This window comes from Bos mutus, chromosome 13, assembly GCF_027580195.1.
Source record: "Bos mutus isolate GX-2022 chromosome 13, NWIPB_WYAK_1.1, whole genome shotgun sequence".
In the NCBI taxonomy this organism is placed as follows: domain Eukaryota; kingdom Metazoa; phylum Chordata; class Mammalia; order Artiodactyla; family Bovidae; genus Bos; species Bos mutus.
The window spans coordinates 24,909,797-24,928,061 of record NC_091629.1 but is presented as its reverse complement, the minus strand read 5'-3'; the positions used below and the strand labels follow the sequence as shown (position 1 = coordinate 24,928,061).

The 18,265-nt window shown below is 44.0% G+C and overlaps 1 protein-coding gene across 13 annotated transcripts in view; it reads left to right on the top strand.

Annotated features, from left to right (window-relative positions):
- RALGAPA2 (Ral GTPase activating protein catalytic subunit alpha 2) overlaps positions 1-18,265 on the top strand; it is a 280,569-nt gene that overhangs the window by 139,006 nt on the left and 123,298 nt on the right. For all 13 annotated transcript variants that reach the window (XR_011466483.1, XR_011466481.1, XR_011466480.1 and 10 more), the window contains 2 exons: positions 12,171-12,299; positions 17,822-17,950. Coding sequence is in view for 6 of the 13 variants with exons in the window: in XM_070381165.1 (XP_070237266.1) it covers positions 12,171-12,299; positions 17,822-17,950 (258 nt within the window). In the remaining 7 variants the exon portion in view is untranslated. The remainder of the gene's footprint in view (positions 1-12,170; positions 12,300-17,821; positions 17,951-18,265) is intronic.

The following is an 18,265-nucleotide window of genomic DNA, read 5'->3' as shown; positions in this document are numbered from 1 at the left end:
AAAGAACATTCTGTTATAACTTGGTTCAGCTTCTCAATGGCCATGGAGACTTAAGATAGATAACTGCACCAAAACAACAGACTGCGGGGCTTTTTCCTTCTCTTTTCAGCTGTAAAAACCAGTAATTATTTTCATTAAGCTGCAGTCCAAGCCCCTTGACACCTAAGGAAAGTAGAGCTATGTGAAAGGTAGCAGATGGTGGAGGCTTCAGTGATGAGGGTGACAAGTGGGCTGCCAACTTGTTCCACGGCTTCAAAAGGTGTAAGGTGATCGCCTAGGGGGTGGTCCTGAGAGGAACGGTCCACCTGAGAGGCCAGCGTTACGCTTTCGTCGGACTTCCCTTCCTGAGCTGAAAATGTCAAGACTTTCAAGTACATGCTACCAGTGAAGGATACTAACTACATCTGTTTAGCCATCAGGGTCTAATAAGCATCTGCATGACATACATTAAATAAAAATGCAATATAGCAACTCAATATATGTGGAAAATTGAAAGCTTGTATTCCTACTGAATATGCTCACCATGCAGTGTATGAGCTGGCCTACAGTTTGCAGCAGAGAAAATGTTCTTTTACCCCGCGGTCTCTCTCTGGAAGGTCCATGGTCTCTCGAAGCCCAGGTCTCCAGAATCTTCTTTAGCAGGCTCTCAGGGGGAGTCGACACTCCCATCAATGTGTCAATTGATAGATTATCAAAGGAATCACAGGAGAGCTCCCTGAACCCACGTGCATCCTGGAGAGGAGCAGGTGACCGTGGCCTCTGAGCTGGACCTTCTGGTTGAGCTTTTGGCTTCGTCAGTTTCAGAGCAGGCATTGACCTTCTTCGGTGGCAAGCTCACCCCCTTTGACGGAAGAACAGGGATTCCTGGGCCGTGGAGGAGCTCCAGGGATGTTGGGCGTGTCTGGAGACGTTCTGGTTGTCACAGTGGGGAGTGGGGCATGCTGGCATCTAGTGAGTAGAGGCCAGGCATGTCACACCTTACAGTGCCTAGGACTCCAGCAAAGACTACAACCCGGAGAGTCAGCAAAGAGAAGCTGTGCAGGGACGCCGGGGCAGGGGAAGGGCCAGGCCCTGTGAATTAATCCATGCATTTTGGCAGCCATCAGAGGATGAAAGGAAGCTCCCAGCTTAACCAAGAACAGGAAAACACGTGAAGGTTTAACCAGGGAGATTGAAGCAGGGGAGGCAGGTGTTTTAGGTGAACTGCATGGAAATTGCCAACATGGGACTGGTTTTCCAAAAAAAGAGGAGGGAGGTACAGTTCCTATGGTTCAGCTTGTAAAGTGAGGGCTTCCCTGGTGGCTCAGTGGTAAAGAATCTGCCTGCCAACAGTTTAATCCCTGGTCCAGGAAGATCCCACCTGCCTTGGAGCAACTATGCCTGTGTGCCACAGCTCCTGAACCTGTGCTCCAGAGCCTGGGAGCCCCAAGTACTGAAGCCTGTGCACCTAGAGCCCGCGCTCTGCAATAAGAGAAGCCATCACAATGAGAAGCCCTTGTACCACAACCAGAGAGTAGCCCACACAGCCACGAAGACCCAGCACAGCCAATAAATTAAAAAAAAAAAAAAAAATCAATTGAAGAAGTAACACATGAAGTGAACTGATTGATTCAGAATCAACATGAAAAATATCCGAGATGTATCTTGTCTGGAGCCCAATCTGTCTGTGAGGATGCGGCTGTAGGTGTGAGTACAGTGGGGAGGGGCTCAGGGGGGTTCTGTTCCCCCATGCAGGCCACCAGGGGAGCTGACAGGGAGAAGGTGAGCAGAGCACAGCCTGTGTGGTGGCAGGTCAGCCCATGGGCACAGATGGTGGCTTTCATCAGAGGTCCAGAGCCCTGTCTGGTGAGAGATCAGGCTGGGGGACTTCCCAGCCCGGTGTCTGGTTCACACCAGTGTCTGGTTCACACCAGTGTCCAGTTCACACCAGGCACGTGACCAATTTGGGATGTGCAGCCTCTCACACTCTGGGGGTATCTGTCCTAGGCCACCTGGCCTGGCCCCCACACAAGCAGACTAAGGAAAGGGGCATCCACTGTGGGGCTTGAGCCCTGACCTTGCATGTGGATGACCATACGGGCTTGTCTGGCTTCAGGTTCTTGTCCCAAGAAGTAGGGTCCTAGTGGCTGTCTTGGGGGCCTTGGAAAGGTGAGCACAGTGAAACCCCAGTGCCAGATAGCAGAAGGGATTCCCTGTGACCAGAATATCGCCTGTTGACCTATGAGATCCTCTTTAACCATTTAGAACTCGATGAAGATTCTTGGGAAAATTCATGTTTCATTTAGGCAGAGAAGAAATGAGATGGCTTCTCCCGTTTCAAATCCTAAACAGTTACTTGGGGGAGGAGGCTGCTTCAACTACATTTGGAAGGGAGGGATTTTTTTTTTTAATATAAGAGATTTTTAAATCATGATTGTGAGTTATGGTCCATCAAGATTGGCCTTGGATACAGGGAAACAATGTCAAGAAGAGCATTGAAAATGGAAGTTTTGTTTCTAGGAGGAAGTGCTCTCCTTGTGGGGATTAATCTCTTTTTGTGCATTGATTTCTTTTTAACATGTAACAATAAGTGACAGGGTGGTAATTGCAGATTGTTCAGCTATTAATGCTATTTACTGGAACACAGTTCAGAGAGAACATTGTTTTCTAAAGAAAGAATAAACAACAGTTTTCTTTTGTTCTTCCTTGGAAAAATATCCTTTGGTAGGTATTTGTGGGCTTGAGAGATGTTAGCAAAAGAGAACCTTTTAGTAATAAGATGTTAAAATAAAATACCTTTTTTTTTAAACTCTTGGGTGAGCATGTGCAGAATGGTGCTTCTGTGAAGACCCATCACCTGTTGCTTCCTTCCCTGGGTCCCCCTGGAGGGCTGGCTGGTCCCCAGTGGGTCCCTACGCTCTGGGCCTCGCTCTCAACTGTATGGAGCTGCCCCCTGCCCCTTAGAGGTCACTGCTTAGAGGAGCCTCCCTCCTGCGATCGCACCTTCATGGGCATCAGGGCTGCATGTCTAGTGTATACATTCCAGAAGCACATTTTTAAGCCACGGCAGCCACTTGTTGACTTCACTTGAAAGTATAGCTTTAAAAATATATTTGCATTCTTAAGCAGAGTGATCAAGGTGAAAGAATATTTTGCCCTTGAAAGCTAAATGTCGCCCTCAGCGTGGTGTCATATGTTCAAGGCTGTCTGCTCACAGATGTCCAGGGAGTCCCTGTTGATGGTTTCTCTTCTGATGCTCGGATTTGTGTCCACACCTTGGTCTCTTTCTGGCCTTGATTGACCTCTTACTCCCTGTGTATAAAATGGAAAGGCCAAATGATGACCTTTCAGATCTTCCTTCTCTAAGGTTTTGTGGTCCCAAGGAACACTAAATACACTGTCACGCAGACTTAGTGAATCTTCCCCGCAGTGGATTTCGGTACTTCTTTCTGAGAGAACAGGCGTGTGTGTTGGAGCCTAATCTGGGTCTTTGCGTGAGGGTGAGGAACTGTTCTGCTTGGCATCAGTAGTGATGACAATTATACCTGCCCTGCACATTGGCCATGGCCTTGGGCGGCACCTGAGTGTGTTCAGCTTATGGTTTTCTCTAAGAATTTCTTTTCAGTATCATGTTCAGTCAGTCACTCAGTTGTGTCCCGCTCTTTGTGACCCCATGGACTGCAGCACGCCAGGCCTCCCTGTCCATCAACAACTCCCAGAGTTTACTCAAACTTATGTCCATTGAGTCAGTGATGCCATCCAACCATCTCATCCTCTGTTGTTCCTTTCTCCTCCCGCCTTCAATCTTCCCCAGCATCAGGGTCTTTTCAAGTGAGTCAGTTCTTTTCATCAAGTGACCAAAGTATTGGAGTTTCAGCTTCAGCATCAGTCCTTCCAATGAATATTCAGACTAATTTCCTTTAGGATGGACTGGTTGGACTGGTTCACTGTCATGAGGAGCGTCTGTTTCTAGCGAGGTATTGCTGAGACAGGACAAACAGTGAACCTGCAGACAGTGTGACTGGCTGGCTGGTACCTACATATGCGTGCGTGCTTCACTCCCTGGGGCTTCCCTGGCATCTTCAGGCAATAAAGGAGATCCGCCTTCCAACGCAGGAGATACAGGTTCCATCCCTGAGTTGGGAAGATACTCTGGAGAAGGAAATGGCAACCCACTCCAGGATTCCTGCCTATGAAATCCCATAGACAGAAGAGCCCAGTGGGCTACAGGCTGTGGGGTCACAAAGAGTCAGACACAACTGAGTGACTGAACTGAACTGAACTGAACTGAGTGTGTTTCTGAGCCTGTTCTCAGTGAGGCTGTGACGCCCCGCTTCTGCTGCAGAACACAGTCAAAGGATGGGGTGGAGGAGAACATAGAGAGACTTGACTCAGTTCAGCCTCTTCTGCAACAAGCAAGTGGTAGCCGCAGAGAAAGCAGAATTTAGCATCCTCCGACCTACTCCCCCACCCCCTAGGCCCTGGTAGATTCTAGGGATGCACAGATGCCTTTCTGCACAGATCTGACTACCAGGGCAGTCCTCTTCCAGAACGAGGTGTCTGTGACCAGTGAGCTGAGTGCTCAATCTGTACATGCAAGACTGGCGCAGCCTCCAAGTGAAAGTGAAAGTCACCTCAATCATGTCCAACTCTTTGCAACTGCATAGACTCTAGCCTACCAGGCTCCTCTGTCCATGGAACCCTCCAGGCAAGGATACTGGAGTGGATTGTCATGCCTTCCTGACCCAGGGATCGAACCTGGGTCTCCCGCATTGCAAGCAGATTCTTTACCATCTGAGCCACTAGGGAAGCCCGACACAGCCTCCGTGCTCCCCTCCCCCCATTTACCAGCAGCAGCTCCTTGAAGCCCTCACTTGCTAAAGTCTCGTCACGAGGGGTTAATCACCTCTCCGAAGCACCTGCATCACCCTCATTAGGCCAGCCTGTTGTGCAAACTGTCATCTTGTGGATTTGAGGCTTATCAGGGTCACGGCTAAGACAGTCCTTACAGAGGCAGACCAAGGCATCTCCAGGGCCAGGGGGCGGGGGTGGGGGCAGCTGGCAAGTCCCTTCTCTCTGTGACTCTCGACAGCGTCCCTCATCTTCTGAAGTCGTAAATGTGCCAGGACTTCCTGGTGGGTTTGCAGCCTCCCTTCTCAGCCTCGCAAGTTAGTGGTGACAGTGCACGATTCCATGAATATATTAAAAACCACTGAGTTGTACTCTCCAAAGCGTGAATTTTTATTCTGGGTAAATTATATTTAAAGCTTTTATAGACAACAAACAGAAAAAGAGGCAGGTAAGACAGGCTGGTGACATTGTCAACTCCGGTATCAGAATTCATATAGTGTTTCTTAAAATCAGTTAACCAATCAGTCTCTCCCTTTTCCTGGAGCAATCATCCTATCTTCATCAGTTTAAAGGCGAGCTGAGTGTTTCTTCTCAGATGAGGGATTCATTGTTAAGCAATCATTAAAAAAAAAAAAAAAAATCTGAGTCTCTCCTGTAGGGCTTGTGGTTTGCAGTGGCTTTCTCTGCCATCTGCCTTCTAATTCTGTCCCTGGTCCTATGCATATGGTTTAAGCAGCAATGCCTGTGACCCTTAGAAGTTTGTTTTGTGTTTGTAACTCTCTCCTTTGCTGTGTCTTCTCCAAAGCACTTTTCACGGTGAGAAGTAGGAGGTGATTTTATTTCTCCAGTGGCAGAACCCAATTACTCTATCCTGTCATATTTCTCCTGGCCTTGGTAACATAGTTACACCTGGAGAAGTCACATTTGTCCAGCACGCATAAAAATCTCTGCCTTTCCTCCAAACAGATTACACCACACTTGGCCTTTTGAGCAGAGAACGAATTGCTTGTACTGCGTATTCCTTGGCCCAGATCTTGAAAGTAATTTTTAAGCTTTGTCCTCTGTGTTTATTTCCAGTGACTTTCTGTAAGGGCAGTGCTTATGACATGATCTGTTACAACTTTCTTTTTCTTAATATATATTTTTATTCATTTATTTGACTGCACTGGCTCTTAGTTGAGGCATGTAGGATCTAGTTCCCCTACGGGGGACCGAACCCCTGCATTGGGAACTCTGAGTCTTAGCCACTGGGCCACCAGAAGTCCCTGTTATGTTTTCTTTCCTTCTTTTTTTTTTTAGATTAATGAATTTATTTTAATTGGAGGATAATTACTTTACAATATTGTGATGGTTTTTGCCATACATCAACATAAATCGACTTACAGGCCATAGTCATAAAGCCTTCTTATCAGCAAAAGCCCTTCCTGAACCAGTGTAGAGCCTGGTGGGGCCAGGTCGCAGTTTGTGGTGTGTAGAGGAGTAGAGACTCTGCAGCAGTAGTGAGGGGACCTAGGGATTGAACTTTGGTGGGGGCGGTTCTTCAGAAGCCAAGACTTTTCTGTCACTCAGCATATCAGCCTCACCAATAAGGTGATCATTGATACTTAGAAATTTGTTGTCGAGGCACTTAAGGATTGTGCCTGCCTCTTTAATTGTTAAAGAAAGCTTATATTATGTCCAGGGGTAGTGTTCCAAGTAACCCTCTGCATTCACTTCTTCTGCTAATTAGTAATTCCACGGACGGGATCTGTTAACCAGATTAATGGGATAACCTGGATCCCAACAGTCCACATCTTCCCAAACAGAAGAACTTTCCATAGACTATTATAGAGAAAAGGTGTCTTCTGAAAACTAGTGAGGAAATCATTCAGTGGTTTAGCATTTTCCCTCAGATGTGAAAGGAGGACTCCAGCGACTTCGCACACATGGATTCTATTTCTGAACAATTCCGTTTGGCCTCCTGGAAGGTCTGAGTGACTTTCGGGGGAATAACCGGATCTATTTGCTCCGAGAAGCGGGCGCGAGGCCGCCAAGGAAGCAGGGAGACAGATGGCCAGCTATTGTGTTACCACCATCATCTGCTGGGCCATGAGCAAATATTAAGTGAATAATATATATGTAATTGGTGTGAAAGTACAGTTGCAACATTTCTAATTCCATGTGAAGGATGGCTGCTTCTTGAATACTTGTATTTCATCGAATGTTATATTGAAATGTTTCTGTTTACAGGGTTAATCCATTTTAAACTGCTTTATAGTGAACGTTTTTCCCCCATTTTTTGACACCACTGTGCAATATTTTGAATTGAAATGGCCTATAATAGCCCTTTTTTATTTTCCATAACAACACGAGCACTAAATTATAGCTGTGCAATTATGTAAACAATAGAAATGCTTCCAGAATGAATCCTTCCTTTTAAATTTTCATTTTGTGTAATTGTTGGAAGGTTTGGAGCCATAATAAACAAAATTATTTTACACATTTATCGTTCTAAAGGTCAATTATAAGAGAACTAAAGAAACAGCACTATGCAAAATGAATAAACCAATTTCTGTTGCTATCACCATATGTTTTTCTTATCACTTATGGTTTTTCCAGTTGCTGTGTACATAGCATTCAATTAAAGCGATTCATTTACTAGGCTGAATGCGGTTCGTGTTTATAGAACTGTGCTTTGGAGGGGAGGAAGCAACACGCCTCTGTTTGAATTACCTGATTTTTTGTAAGATCAGCGATAAGAGACAGATGCTCCTACCAGCTCCTTTCCCATAAACCCAAATCTGTGGATAAGCTGTACATCCATAATTATCGTCTTACAATCTAGTTTTCATACTCAGTGTAGCATGTGTGTGGACTTTTAACCAAAAACGAGAGGAAAATACTAGTTTGGGGGTCTGTTCTTCCTCCTACAGCTTTTCGCAGATTGAATTTGATTTCCCTTGAACAAAAGCACATGAAAGAGTTTCTTGCTGGTCAGTTTTCAAGAATAATCTTCATTCCTATTTTAGAGTCCATTTTTCATTCAGCTTATTGTTTTGCTTATTATTTTCAGTCCATTTAAAATGTGGAAAAGAAACTAATTTTTGCTATCAGACTCACTTGATTGGGGTAAACTCTAGAACTCCTTAGAAGAGCAGGCTCTAGCAAATCTAAAAAAGAGCTTTTCCCATTTTTATTTCATCATTTGCCCTGTGAATTATATACACTTTGGCTGGTTGCTGTAACGCTTTGCTAAGGATATTATTTAAGAGCATTCATTTGTATTTGTTTTAACTTCTGGGAGAATGTAATCTAAGAGGCTTTGGGGGCCACCTTTGAAATGTTTTAAAAAGCTCTTTCTGAGCATCAGCAAAATAGTAATTCACTGAATTCTACAAAGTAAATTACAGAAAGTCAAAAATCCTTCACAGTCCTTCCCTTATGTTTTTATTCCACTTACTTCTGTGTGACCCTTTCCAGTTTACAAAGGCGTGTGTTCACATCTTTCCTGATACATTCAAGTCCAGGGGAAATCAGCCCCTGCTTGGAAGAGAAACCAGAAGTTCTCAGCACAGTGTGATCTGTCCACGACCACGTGCAGGGGGCCTTGACCCCCAGACCTGGGACTCTTTTTACACTGCCAGAGTCTGACTGCAGAACAGGGCCATTTCCCACAAAGGAGGAGGCACGGAATAGCCCTGAGTTGTACCCTAGGAGCTGTTGTCCCGGCTTTGCCAGCTCTGTGACTGTGATCCAGCAGGCGGCTGGATCAGGGACAGAATTCTCTCTCCACCCAGGATGCAAACTACGCTTTTAACAGGGAGAGCCTGCATCTGACTGGAACCTTTAGCAAAAATTCAGTGTCCTTGGTTCACTATAATTGTACTGATTTAAGGATTATTTCCTATCTATGACATAGGCTGGGGTTTCCCATGGATGGCGCATTGGTAAAGAATCTGCCTGCCAATGCAGGAGTCGCAGGAGACACGGGTTTGATTCCTGGGTCGGGAATATACCTTGGAGTAGGAAATGGCAACCCACTCCACTATTTTGGCCTGGGAAATCCCATGGAAAGAGGAGGCTGGTGAGCTCCATGGGGTCTTAAAGAGTCAGACAACTGAGCGACTGAGCATGCACACACACACATGCATGACACAGAATACTGGTTTTCCAGAACATTCTTATTTACATGGGGAAAAAAAAGTGAGTTACTTTTTAAAAAATGATAGAGTGTTCCCTTTGGACTTGAATATGACAAAAAAAACCATGAGGGTTGTATGTGTATAATTGGTTTTTGAGAAGCACTGTCCTGTCTGGTCTCTGCAAGGGCCTGCTGACTGAGCGGAAAGTTTCAGTCTCAGGATTTCCATCTTTGCCAAGGCTGCAGCCATGACTGTGCTCGGGATGTGTGGAGAGAAAGGCAAGAGAGGGCTCCTCCCGGAAATGGCCGAGCACTGGGTGGACCCCACTCTTCTGGGAAGGTACAGCTGCTGTCCTTCTAGCCCCCAAGTTGTTCCTGATTTCAAAAAATGTCGTCACTAAGATGTAGTCTTCAGGCTGTTCCATTTCAGTGTGGGTAAGCGGAATAAGCCAGCATATGGCCCTAAGTTGGCCAACTGGCCACACAGTCCCCCCCCCTTTAACCCCCACGTTAACCCCAGCCCAGCGCTGCTGTATCTGGCGGCTCCGCTTCTCCTGGGAGCCGCCTTCCATGGGTGGCGGGCAGGCCAGGCCAGCCATCTGTCATCTTGCCCTCTCTTTCCAATCTTCTTGCCCATAGAAACAGGTTCCGTTGAAGAGCCTGGCTGCAGTCCAGGGGGTGGGGAGCCTGGGACTTGATCTTGCTGCCCGCACTTCTGCTGTCTTCAGCACTGGTGGCAACTTAGTTTTTGGAACGCCCCATTTGCAGCTCGTTGCCCTGACACGTGTGAAACTTGTGAAGCGAAAATGGATTTCATGTATAAATTCTGGCTTTAGCTTGTTAAAGGATTTTGTTCCTAATTCCCATAAACTCATCCCAGAAAACCCTTTTTTAAAATTAAACCTCTCAATTCCAGTGGTTTAAAAAAAAAATCTGTGATTTAAGTATGTGCTAAAGATGTTAAAAATCCACAGGGATCAAGGCTCAGTTCCTCTTCTCAACAGATGGAATGAAGGCAAACCTAACCAAGTTAACATCATGGTTGTTTGCATTATTAATCTTCCCATGCATGGCATTCTGCTACCTTGCAAGCCAGGTTTGCACGAATCCTTTCGTGGCAGCAGATGTCAACAGAAGAGCACTTCCATCTGCTGCCTGAGACCTTGATGCCTGATACCCCTCGACGAGGCCCAGCGCAGAGTGTACCTCTGTGAGTAATTACAGGTGTGTGGTGAGGAGCCCAGGGCATTAATCAGAGGCTTCATTATGAAAAAGGTGGATCTTTTGTTCCGCTCCTGGAGCGAGAGTTGACCACACACTTTCTAAACTGCAGTGTCCATCTGCTCAGCTCCTAGAATGTTTGCCTTGGCTGATGTGGACACTGAAATGTATCAAAGGACGTGATTACAGCAGGTTTAAACATTAACCCTGGAGAAGCGTGGTTCGGGTTTTTCTTTCCTTTCCTCCTTCCTTCCTCCCTTTTATCTGCTTATTTATCTATTTGATCTCTCTGTTTTTCAGTATCGGAAAATGTCTGCTGAAATGCTAAAACCTTGCATTAGTAGTTGTGAAGTAATTTGCCATATAAGAGTTTTAATAGAGTAGGCACTGCGCAGTCATTTTTTAAGGACATAAACATAATGATTTGTAGACACTGAGTGAGCCGACTGTGTAAGGAAGAAACCATAGAAAAATGTTTTGTGAACACAGGAAAATTTTCTTTTACAAGTTTTTCACTGAGGTTATTTTTATTATAAAGGACTTAACCTGTTAGGATGTAGCACATTACTACTCCTTTACTCTAATTTAATCGAGTTAAATCGGGATTATCTTAAGGATTTTCAAATGTCCACCCTGAAATTTGAGTAAGGTTTGGGGGATGTTTTTTGGTGTGTTTTTCTTCTTACTCCTACTTTTTGGGACTAATTCTAGGTTATGTAACTGCAAGTCACATACCTGTAGCACTTCAGTACATTTGATGAATGCACTTGGCCTAGAACAACATGAAAACAGTTTGTGGTTTTCTTACTAATCCTCTTTGCACACAAACACTCACACAGATGGCTTCAGAGATGTGGCCCAGCCATGGATGGCAGGAATGCCATCCAGAAGGGGAGCGGCGGTCTGCCATGGGCTGGAATGGGGTGTCAGTCTTAGAACAGAGCTGGCAGGCAGGGGCCAGCTGGCCACCCACCAGTGAGAAGCCTGGTGTCCGGGGGAGATCGTCCACTCGCTGTACCGGGCACAGCTGTCTCACCATCCACTTCTACCCAGAGCACTGCCCACCATGTGATCCATCCCAGCAGGCCCTCATACCCGCTCCACTCCCACTGTTTCACTCTTGCAGTCACCCAAGGAGTGAAGTTTCCATCTCTGTCGACTTGAGGAGTTTGTCATAGAATAGTGTGCTTTGACTTTCATGAACTGAAGAAGTTGAGAATTGACAGCTGCTTGCAGGTTTCATATATTTATCTACTTCCACACTCCTCAGATGGTAAAGAGTCCGCCTGCAATGCAGGAGACCTGGGTTCAATCCCTGGGTCAGGAAGATCCCCTGGAGGAGGGCATGGCAATCCACTCTAGTATTCTTGCCTGGTGAATCCCATGGACAGAGAAGACTGGGGGGCTACAGTCCATGGGGTCGCATAGAGTCAGACACGACTGAGCAACTAACACACAGCACACACAAAGACTCCTGTAGCTCGTCCACGGAGCTTGCCTCTGCATGAAAAAGGCAGAAGCGTCTGGTCCTAATGCCACGATTTAGATCTTAGACAAGTCATCCTACGAATGGTTTAGCATCTCCATTCTCTTACCCATAAAGCGAATATAGTAGCTCTGGACTAACTCATCTCCTAGAACCTTTCTCACTGAAAAAGTCCCATGAGTCTGTGTTCTCTTAGATAATCACACAGTAGCCTTATGTACCAGGCTTCCCTTGTGGCTCAGCCGTAAAGACTCCACCTCCAATGCAGAAGTCACAGGAGACACAGATTAAGTCCCTGGGTCACGGAGATCCCCTGGTGGAGGGCAAGGTAGCCCACTCCAGTATTCTTGCTGGAAAAATGCCATGGACAGAGTGGCCTGGCGGGCTGCAGTCTGTAGTGTTGTAAAGGGTCAGACACAACTGAAACTGAGCCGTCATATGTACAGATGAACTGATGACTTTGGAACTGTGGTCTTGAAAGTTACAGTGGTGTTTTCTTCTCTCCCCTTCTAGGATATCCTGAATACCATCATAAGGTACTGCCCGCCCCGCTTCTTCTCCCTGGGCTTGCCTGGCTTCTCCATGCTGGTGGGGGACTTCATCATGGCTGCTGGCAAGGTCCTCAGTGCAGACACGCTGGCGGTGAGTGTGACAATGCTCAACACCCGGCTCCCAGGAGGCTTCCCGGTGGCTAACAAGGTTCAGATTTCTCCACTCCTAACAGGTGTTGACTCATTAGTGCAACGTGAAACTGGGCTCTCGGGTAGATTCCCTGGCAGCTGATGTGTGAAATTGTAGGATAAGATGACACGCTGGTGGTGCAAAGGCGTTTCATCAAAAGGCCAGAGTGTGAGAAATCATATCCTCACTAATATCTCAGCACATTTGCGCGGTGAGAAGCAGGACTCACCTCCTAGAATCTCATTAGCATTTTTCAGTAAATGGTGGCACAGACATGGACGTCTGTGGTCAAGGGAGAATCTTGAGTATACACACTCAATGAAGCTTTTTTTTGTTATTAAGTCTTAGTTATTATAAATCTAATAGAAAATATGTTCTTAAAATATAAGCTTAGAACTGTAAAATATTTAAGCAAAAAATTGATATTTATCTTTTTATTCATATGGCTTAAAACTTGGGCAGAATTCGTATAGTAAAAAATTAGAAGCTAGTGGACTAAATGAGCATTAAGGGCTACAGAAAGAATTTATTTGTAACCTCAATGTTTACCTCCTAATACTGTTATTATTAGGGCAAGGTATTAATGCCTTTGAGTGTTTTAAAGGCTTTCACATCTGTACTCTGTACACATCTGTGTTCTGTACGGCTGTTACCTGTCCAGACCCACTTTTCCCCTCTTCAAACGGCTTTCCTGGTGGCTCAGGTGGTAAAGTGTCTGCCTGCAATGCGGGAGACCTGAGTTCGATCGCTAGGTCAGGAAGATCCCCTGGAGAAGGAAATGGCAACCCACTCCATACCCTTGCCTGGAAAATCCAATGGACAGAGGAGCCCTCTAGGCTACAGTCCATGGGGTTCCAGAGTTGGACATGAATTCAGTTCAGATGGTGTAAATAAATTAGTTTTAATGTTTGTCATGAACTGGTATTAAAATCAATGTGAGTATCCAGCTACCTAAGTTGTTTTTTTTTTTTTAACACATTGTTACTTTTTCATTCTCCTTATTTCTTTTTCTCAGGGCAAATTCAAACTCCAGCCCTGGATTTTAAATTAAATTGTTTCTTAATACTTTGTATCACTGGTGTTTCATGCTGGCACTTTCATGCAATTTTTCTTATAAGGATAAATTAAAAAGCAAAGGGAAGGGAAGAGAGATGAGAGCAAAAGGGAAGGATGAGTGGAAAATGGAAGGAAAATGTTGAATTTAACTTTTTTTGTAAAGATTCTGACAACTTTTCATACTTATTTCTGAAAAAGATTATAGGGTAATCATTCACTAAGAATCTCCTAATTTATTTTTAATCATTCAAATCAGCATTGAAAAATCTTTGGGAAAAAATGGAAAAACTTCAGAAAAAAAAAAGCATTGGAAAAAGAGGATAGAGGAAGGAAAATCATACATTATTGAAATTTTATTTACTTGCTCTGAGAGTTTCCTGTGAAAATGCAGGTGCCCTTTCTAGTGATAATTTCATGCATGACGGTCATTCTCAGTGAAAATTTATCTTTTGGCTAGATGAGTTATTAAAGTAGCCTTCCAAAACATTTTTTAAAGAGAAAGAGAGAAAATAGGAGAATGTGAATGTAAGAGTTGCATTGCATAAAGAGACAGTACCTCTTCAAATTGCTTTGAATCACTGCAGCTTATTAATAACAGCTAAGATGGTGACTCAGTCGGTAAAGAATCCACATGCAATGCAGGAAACCTCCTGCAATTCAGGAGATGCAAGTTTGATCCCTGGCTTGGGAAGGTGCCCTGAAGAAGGAAATGGCACCCCACTCCAGTATTCTTGCCTGTAAAATCTCATGGACAGAGGAGCCTGGTGGGCTACAGTCCATGGGATAGCAAAGAATTGAACATGACTTAACAGCTAAACCACCACCACCACAGCCTTAGTTTAAACTTGAGGTTTAAAATCATAAGGGAACCAGTGAGAGGTGTTTGGATGGGGCCACAGCTTCTCAGTCAAAATTTTGAGTTAACACAAGTCAGCTGTTCCCTCTGGAGGGCACAGAGGTGCAATGACACAGTGTCTTGAATTTGCTTTATTGAAAGTAGAACCTTCTTTTAAAGTTTTTTTTTATTTTATTTTTAAAATGGGCCATTTTTTAAGCCTTTATTGAATTTGTTACAATATTGCTTCTGTTTTGGTATTTTGGGCCACAAGGCATGTGGGGTCTTAGCTCCCTGACCAGGGATCGAACCTGCACCCCCTGATTTGGAAGGCAGATTCCTTCTTTATAATTAATTTATTTATTTCAATGGAGGCTAATTACTTTACAGTATTGTGGTGATTTTTGCCATACATTGACATGAATCAGCCATGGGTGTACATGTGTCCCCTGGTCCCAAACCCCTCTCCCTATCCCATCCCTCTGGGTTGTCCAGTGCACTGGCTTTGAGTGCCCTGTTTCATGCATCGAACTTGGACTGGTCATCCGTTTCACATATGGTAATATACTTGTTTCAATGCTATTCTCTCAAATCATCCCACCGTCACCTTCTCCTACAGAGTCCAAAAGTCTGTTCTTTATATCTGTGTCTCTTTTGCTGTCCCGAATATAGGGTCGTTGTTACCATCTTTCTAAATTCCATATACATGTGTTAATATACTGTATTGGTTTTTTTTCTTTCTGACTTACTTCACTCTGCATAATAGGCTCCAGTTTCATCCACTTAATTAAAACTGACTCAAATGTGTTCTTCTTAATAGCTGAGTAATATTCCATTGTTTATATGTACCACAACTTTCTTATCCATTTGTCTGCCGATGGACATCTAGGTTGTTTCCATGCTCTAGCTATTGTAAACAGTGCTGTGATGAACACTGGGGTACATGGGTCTCTTTCAATTCTGGTTTCCTCAGTGTGTATGCCCAGCAGTGGGATTGCTAAGTCATATGGAAGTTCTATTTCCAGTCTTTTAAGGAATCTCCACACTGTTCTCCATAGAGGCTGTACTAGTTTGCATTCCTACCAACAGTGTAAGAGGGTTCCCTTTTCTCCACATCCTCTCCATCATTTATTGTTTGTAGACTTTTGGATCGCAGCCATTCTGACTGCATGAGATGGTACCTCATTGTGGTTTTGATTTGCATTTCTCTGATAATGAGTGATGTTGAGCATCTTTTCATGTGTTTGTTAGCCATCTGTATGTCTTCTTTGGAGAAATGTCTGTTTAGTTCTTTGGCCCATTTTTTGATTGGGTCGTTTATTTTTCTGATATTGAGCTGCATGAGCTGCTTGTATATTTTTGAGGTTAATTGTTTGTCAGTTGCTTCGTTTGCTATTATTTTCTCCCATTCTGAAGGCTTTCTTTTCACCTTGCTTATAGTTTCCTTCATTGTATCAAAGTTTTTAATTTTAATTGGGTCCCATTTGTTTATTTTTGCTTTTATTTCCATTACTCTGGGAGGTGGGTCATAGAGGATCTTGCTCTGATTTATGTCAGAGTGTTCTGCCTGTGTTTTCCTCTAGGAGTTTTATAGTTTCTGGTCTTACATTTAGATCTTTAATCCATTTTGAGTTTATTTTTGTGTATGGTGTTAGAAAGTGTTCTAGTCTCATTCTTTTACAAGTGGTTGACCAGTTTTCCCAGCACCACTTGTTAAAGAGATTGTCTTTTCTCCATTGTATATTTTTGCCCCCTTTGTCAAAGATAAGGTGTCCATAGGTGCGTGGATTTATCTCTGGGCTTTCTATTTTCTTCCATTGATCCATATTTTTGTCTTTGTGTCAGTACTGTACTATCCTGATGACTGTAGCTTTGTAGTATAGTCTGAGGTCAGGCAGGTTGATTCCTGCAGTTCCATTCTTCTTTCTCAAGATTGTTTTGGCTATTCGAGGTTTTTTTGTGTTTCCATACAAACTGTGAAATTATTTGTTCTAGTTCTATAAAAAATACCATTGGTAGCTTGATAGGGATTGCATTGAATCTATAGATTGCTTTGGGTAGTATACTCATTTTCACTATATTGAATTCTTCTGATACATGAACATGGTATATTTTTCCTTCTATTTGTGTCATCTTTGATATCTTTCATCAATGTTTTATAGTTTTCTATATATAGGTCTTTTGTTTCTTTAGGTAAATTTATTCCTAAGTATTTTATTCTTTTCATTGCAATGGTGGATGGGATTGTCTCCTTAATTTCTCTTTCTGTTTTCTCATTGTTAGTGTATAGGAATGCAAGGGATATCTGTGTATTAATTTTATAACCTGTAACTTTACTATGTTCATTGATTAGCTTTAGTAATTTTCTGGTGGTTTCTTTCGGGTTTTCTATGTAAAGGATCATGTCATCTGCAAACAGTGAGAGTTTTACTTCTTCTTTTCCATCTGGATTCCTTTTATTTCTTTTTCTTCTCTGATTGCTGTGGCTAAAAATTCCAAAATTATGTTGAATAGTAGTGGGGAGAGTGGGCACCCTTGTTTTGTTCCTGACTTTAGGGGAAATGCTTTCCATTTTTCACCATTGAGGATAGTGTTTTCTTTGGATTTATCATAATTTTGGCTTTTATTATGTTGAGGTATGTTCCTTCTATGTGGAAGGCAGATTCTTTACCACTGGACAGCTAGGGAAGTCCCAAAAGTGGAAAGTTTTAACAAATTTTAAATATTGAAATGGAAAAATGAAAAAGAAATGAATGAGGCAAGAGTAGTAACATCTTGAGTCTAGGTGTTGGGTCCATGGATATCACATTTTTTTCCACTTTTGCATTTAGAAATTTTGTTAACATGAAAAAAGAGAAAAGTAAGAGCAGCAGAGGAGAGGGCAGTACTGGAGGCAGGTGGCGTCACGCAGTCACAGGACCCCATGGTGAGGCCGAGCCTGTTGGGGTGAGGTGCCTTCTGGACCCTGAGCAGAGACGGCAGACACGTCGTCGGGTGTACAGATGTGGACTCAGGAAGGAAGCCTGGGCTACAGAGAGGTGGTGGTGGAGAGTTAGCCACATGGAGGAGGCATTTAAAGCCTCAGGTCTGTATGTCCTGGAGAAGTGAGTGTAGATCTAGGAAGGGAGACGGCCAAGAACTGGGCTCAGCACTCCAGAGTCCAGATCCTGAGAAATGAGGGGTTCGAGCACAGGGACTGTCAGGCCCCCTCTGCAATCCACTAAGGTGTCTGAGTGATGGAAGGGCTCTCGGGAGCACGGGAGCTGTTGGCCACATCCCCTGCCGTGAGGGGTCAGGTGATACCAGGCCTGGATGGTGACTGGTGTGGGTCTTGCCTTCTGGAGGTCGTGTAACAAGAAGCTGTGAGCTCTCTGACCGACTTCAGCAAATCTGAACATTTTGCTGGTAGTCGTTTAAAATCTTTGTATTTAAAACATGCAGTAAAACAGTAAACATATAGTGACTTCATCCCCGAGACCATTGTCCCAGCAGAGCTGTCTGTAAGTCGTGGAAAAGTAAAACATGTTGTCGCTTATCTAACGTTTCTAACAAAAAGGCCAGTGTGTGTCTCATTCCCCTTTCCTGTGTGCAGGCACCTCGTTCGGAAGCCCTCACCATTCTCGGGTCTCTGGTCTGCTTTCCGAACACCTACCGCGAGATTCCTCTACGGCAGCCAGTACCTGAAGTTGCTGAAGTCGCCACGGGAGCAGAAGATGTCAAGGTACGTGATGCCGTGACGGAATCTCAGGTTAGCGTCTTCTCACTCGAGCTGTGTGGTTCTGTGGTTCCCTCTTCTACTATTAAGCTCTTGCTGCTTATCCCTGAAAGTTTTGTCAGTCCTTTATATGTATCAATAGTTGTTTTTTTTTTTAGAATACTAGTTTTGTGGGATTGAATGAGCTAGATGCAGAGTGTGCTACAGTTGTAACTGAGAGTTAGGTTCTGTGGGTATTTTTTCTTAGATCTGTTTATCATCCCTGTGGATCATAATTTTGTAATGAACCATTCTTTCTAATAATTTTATTAGTTTAATTAG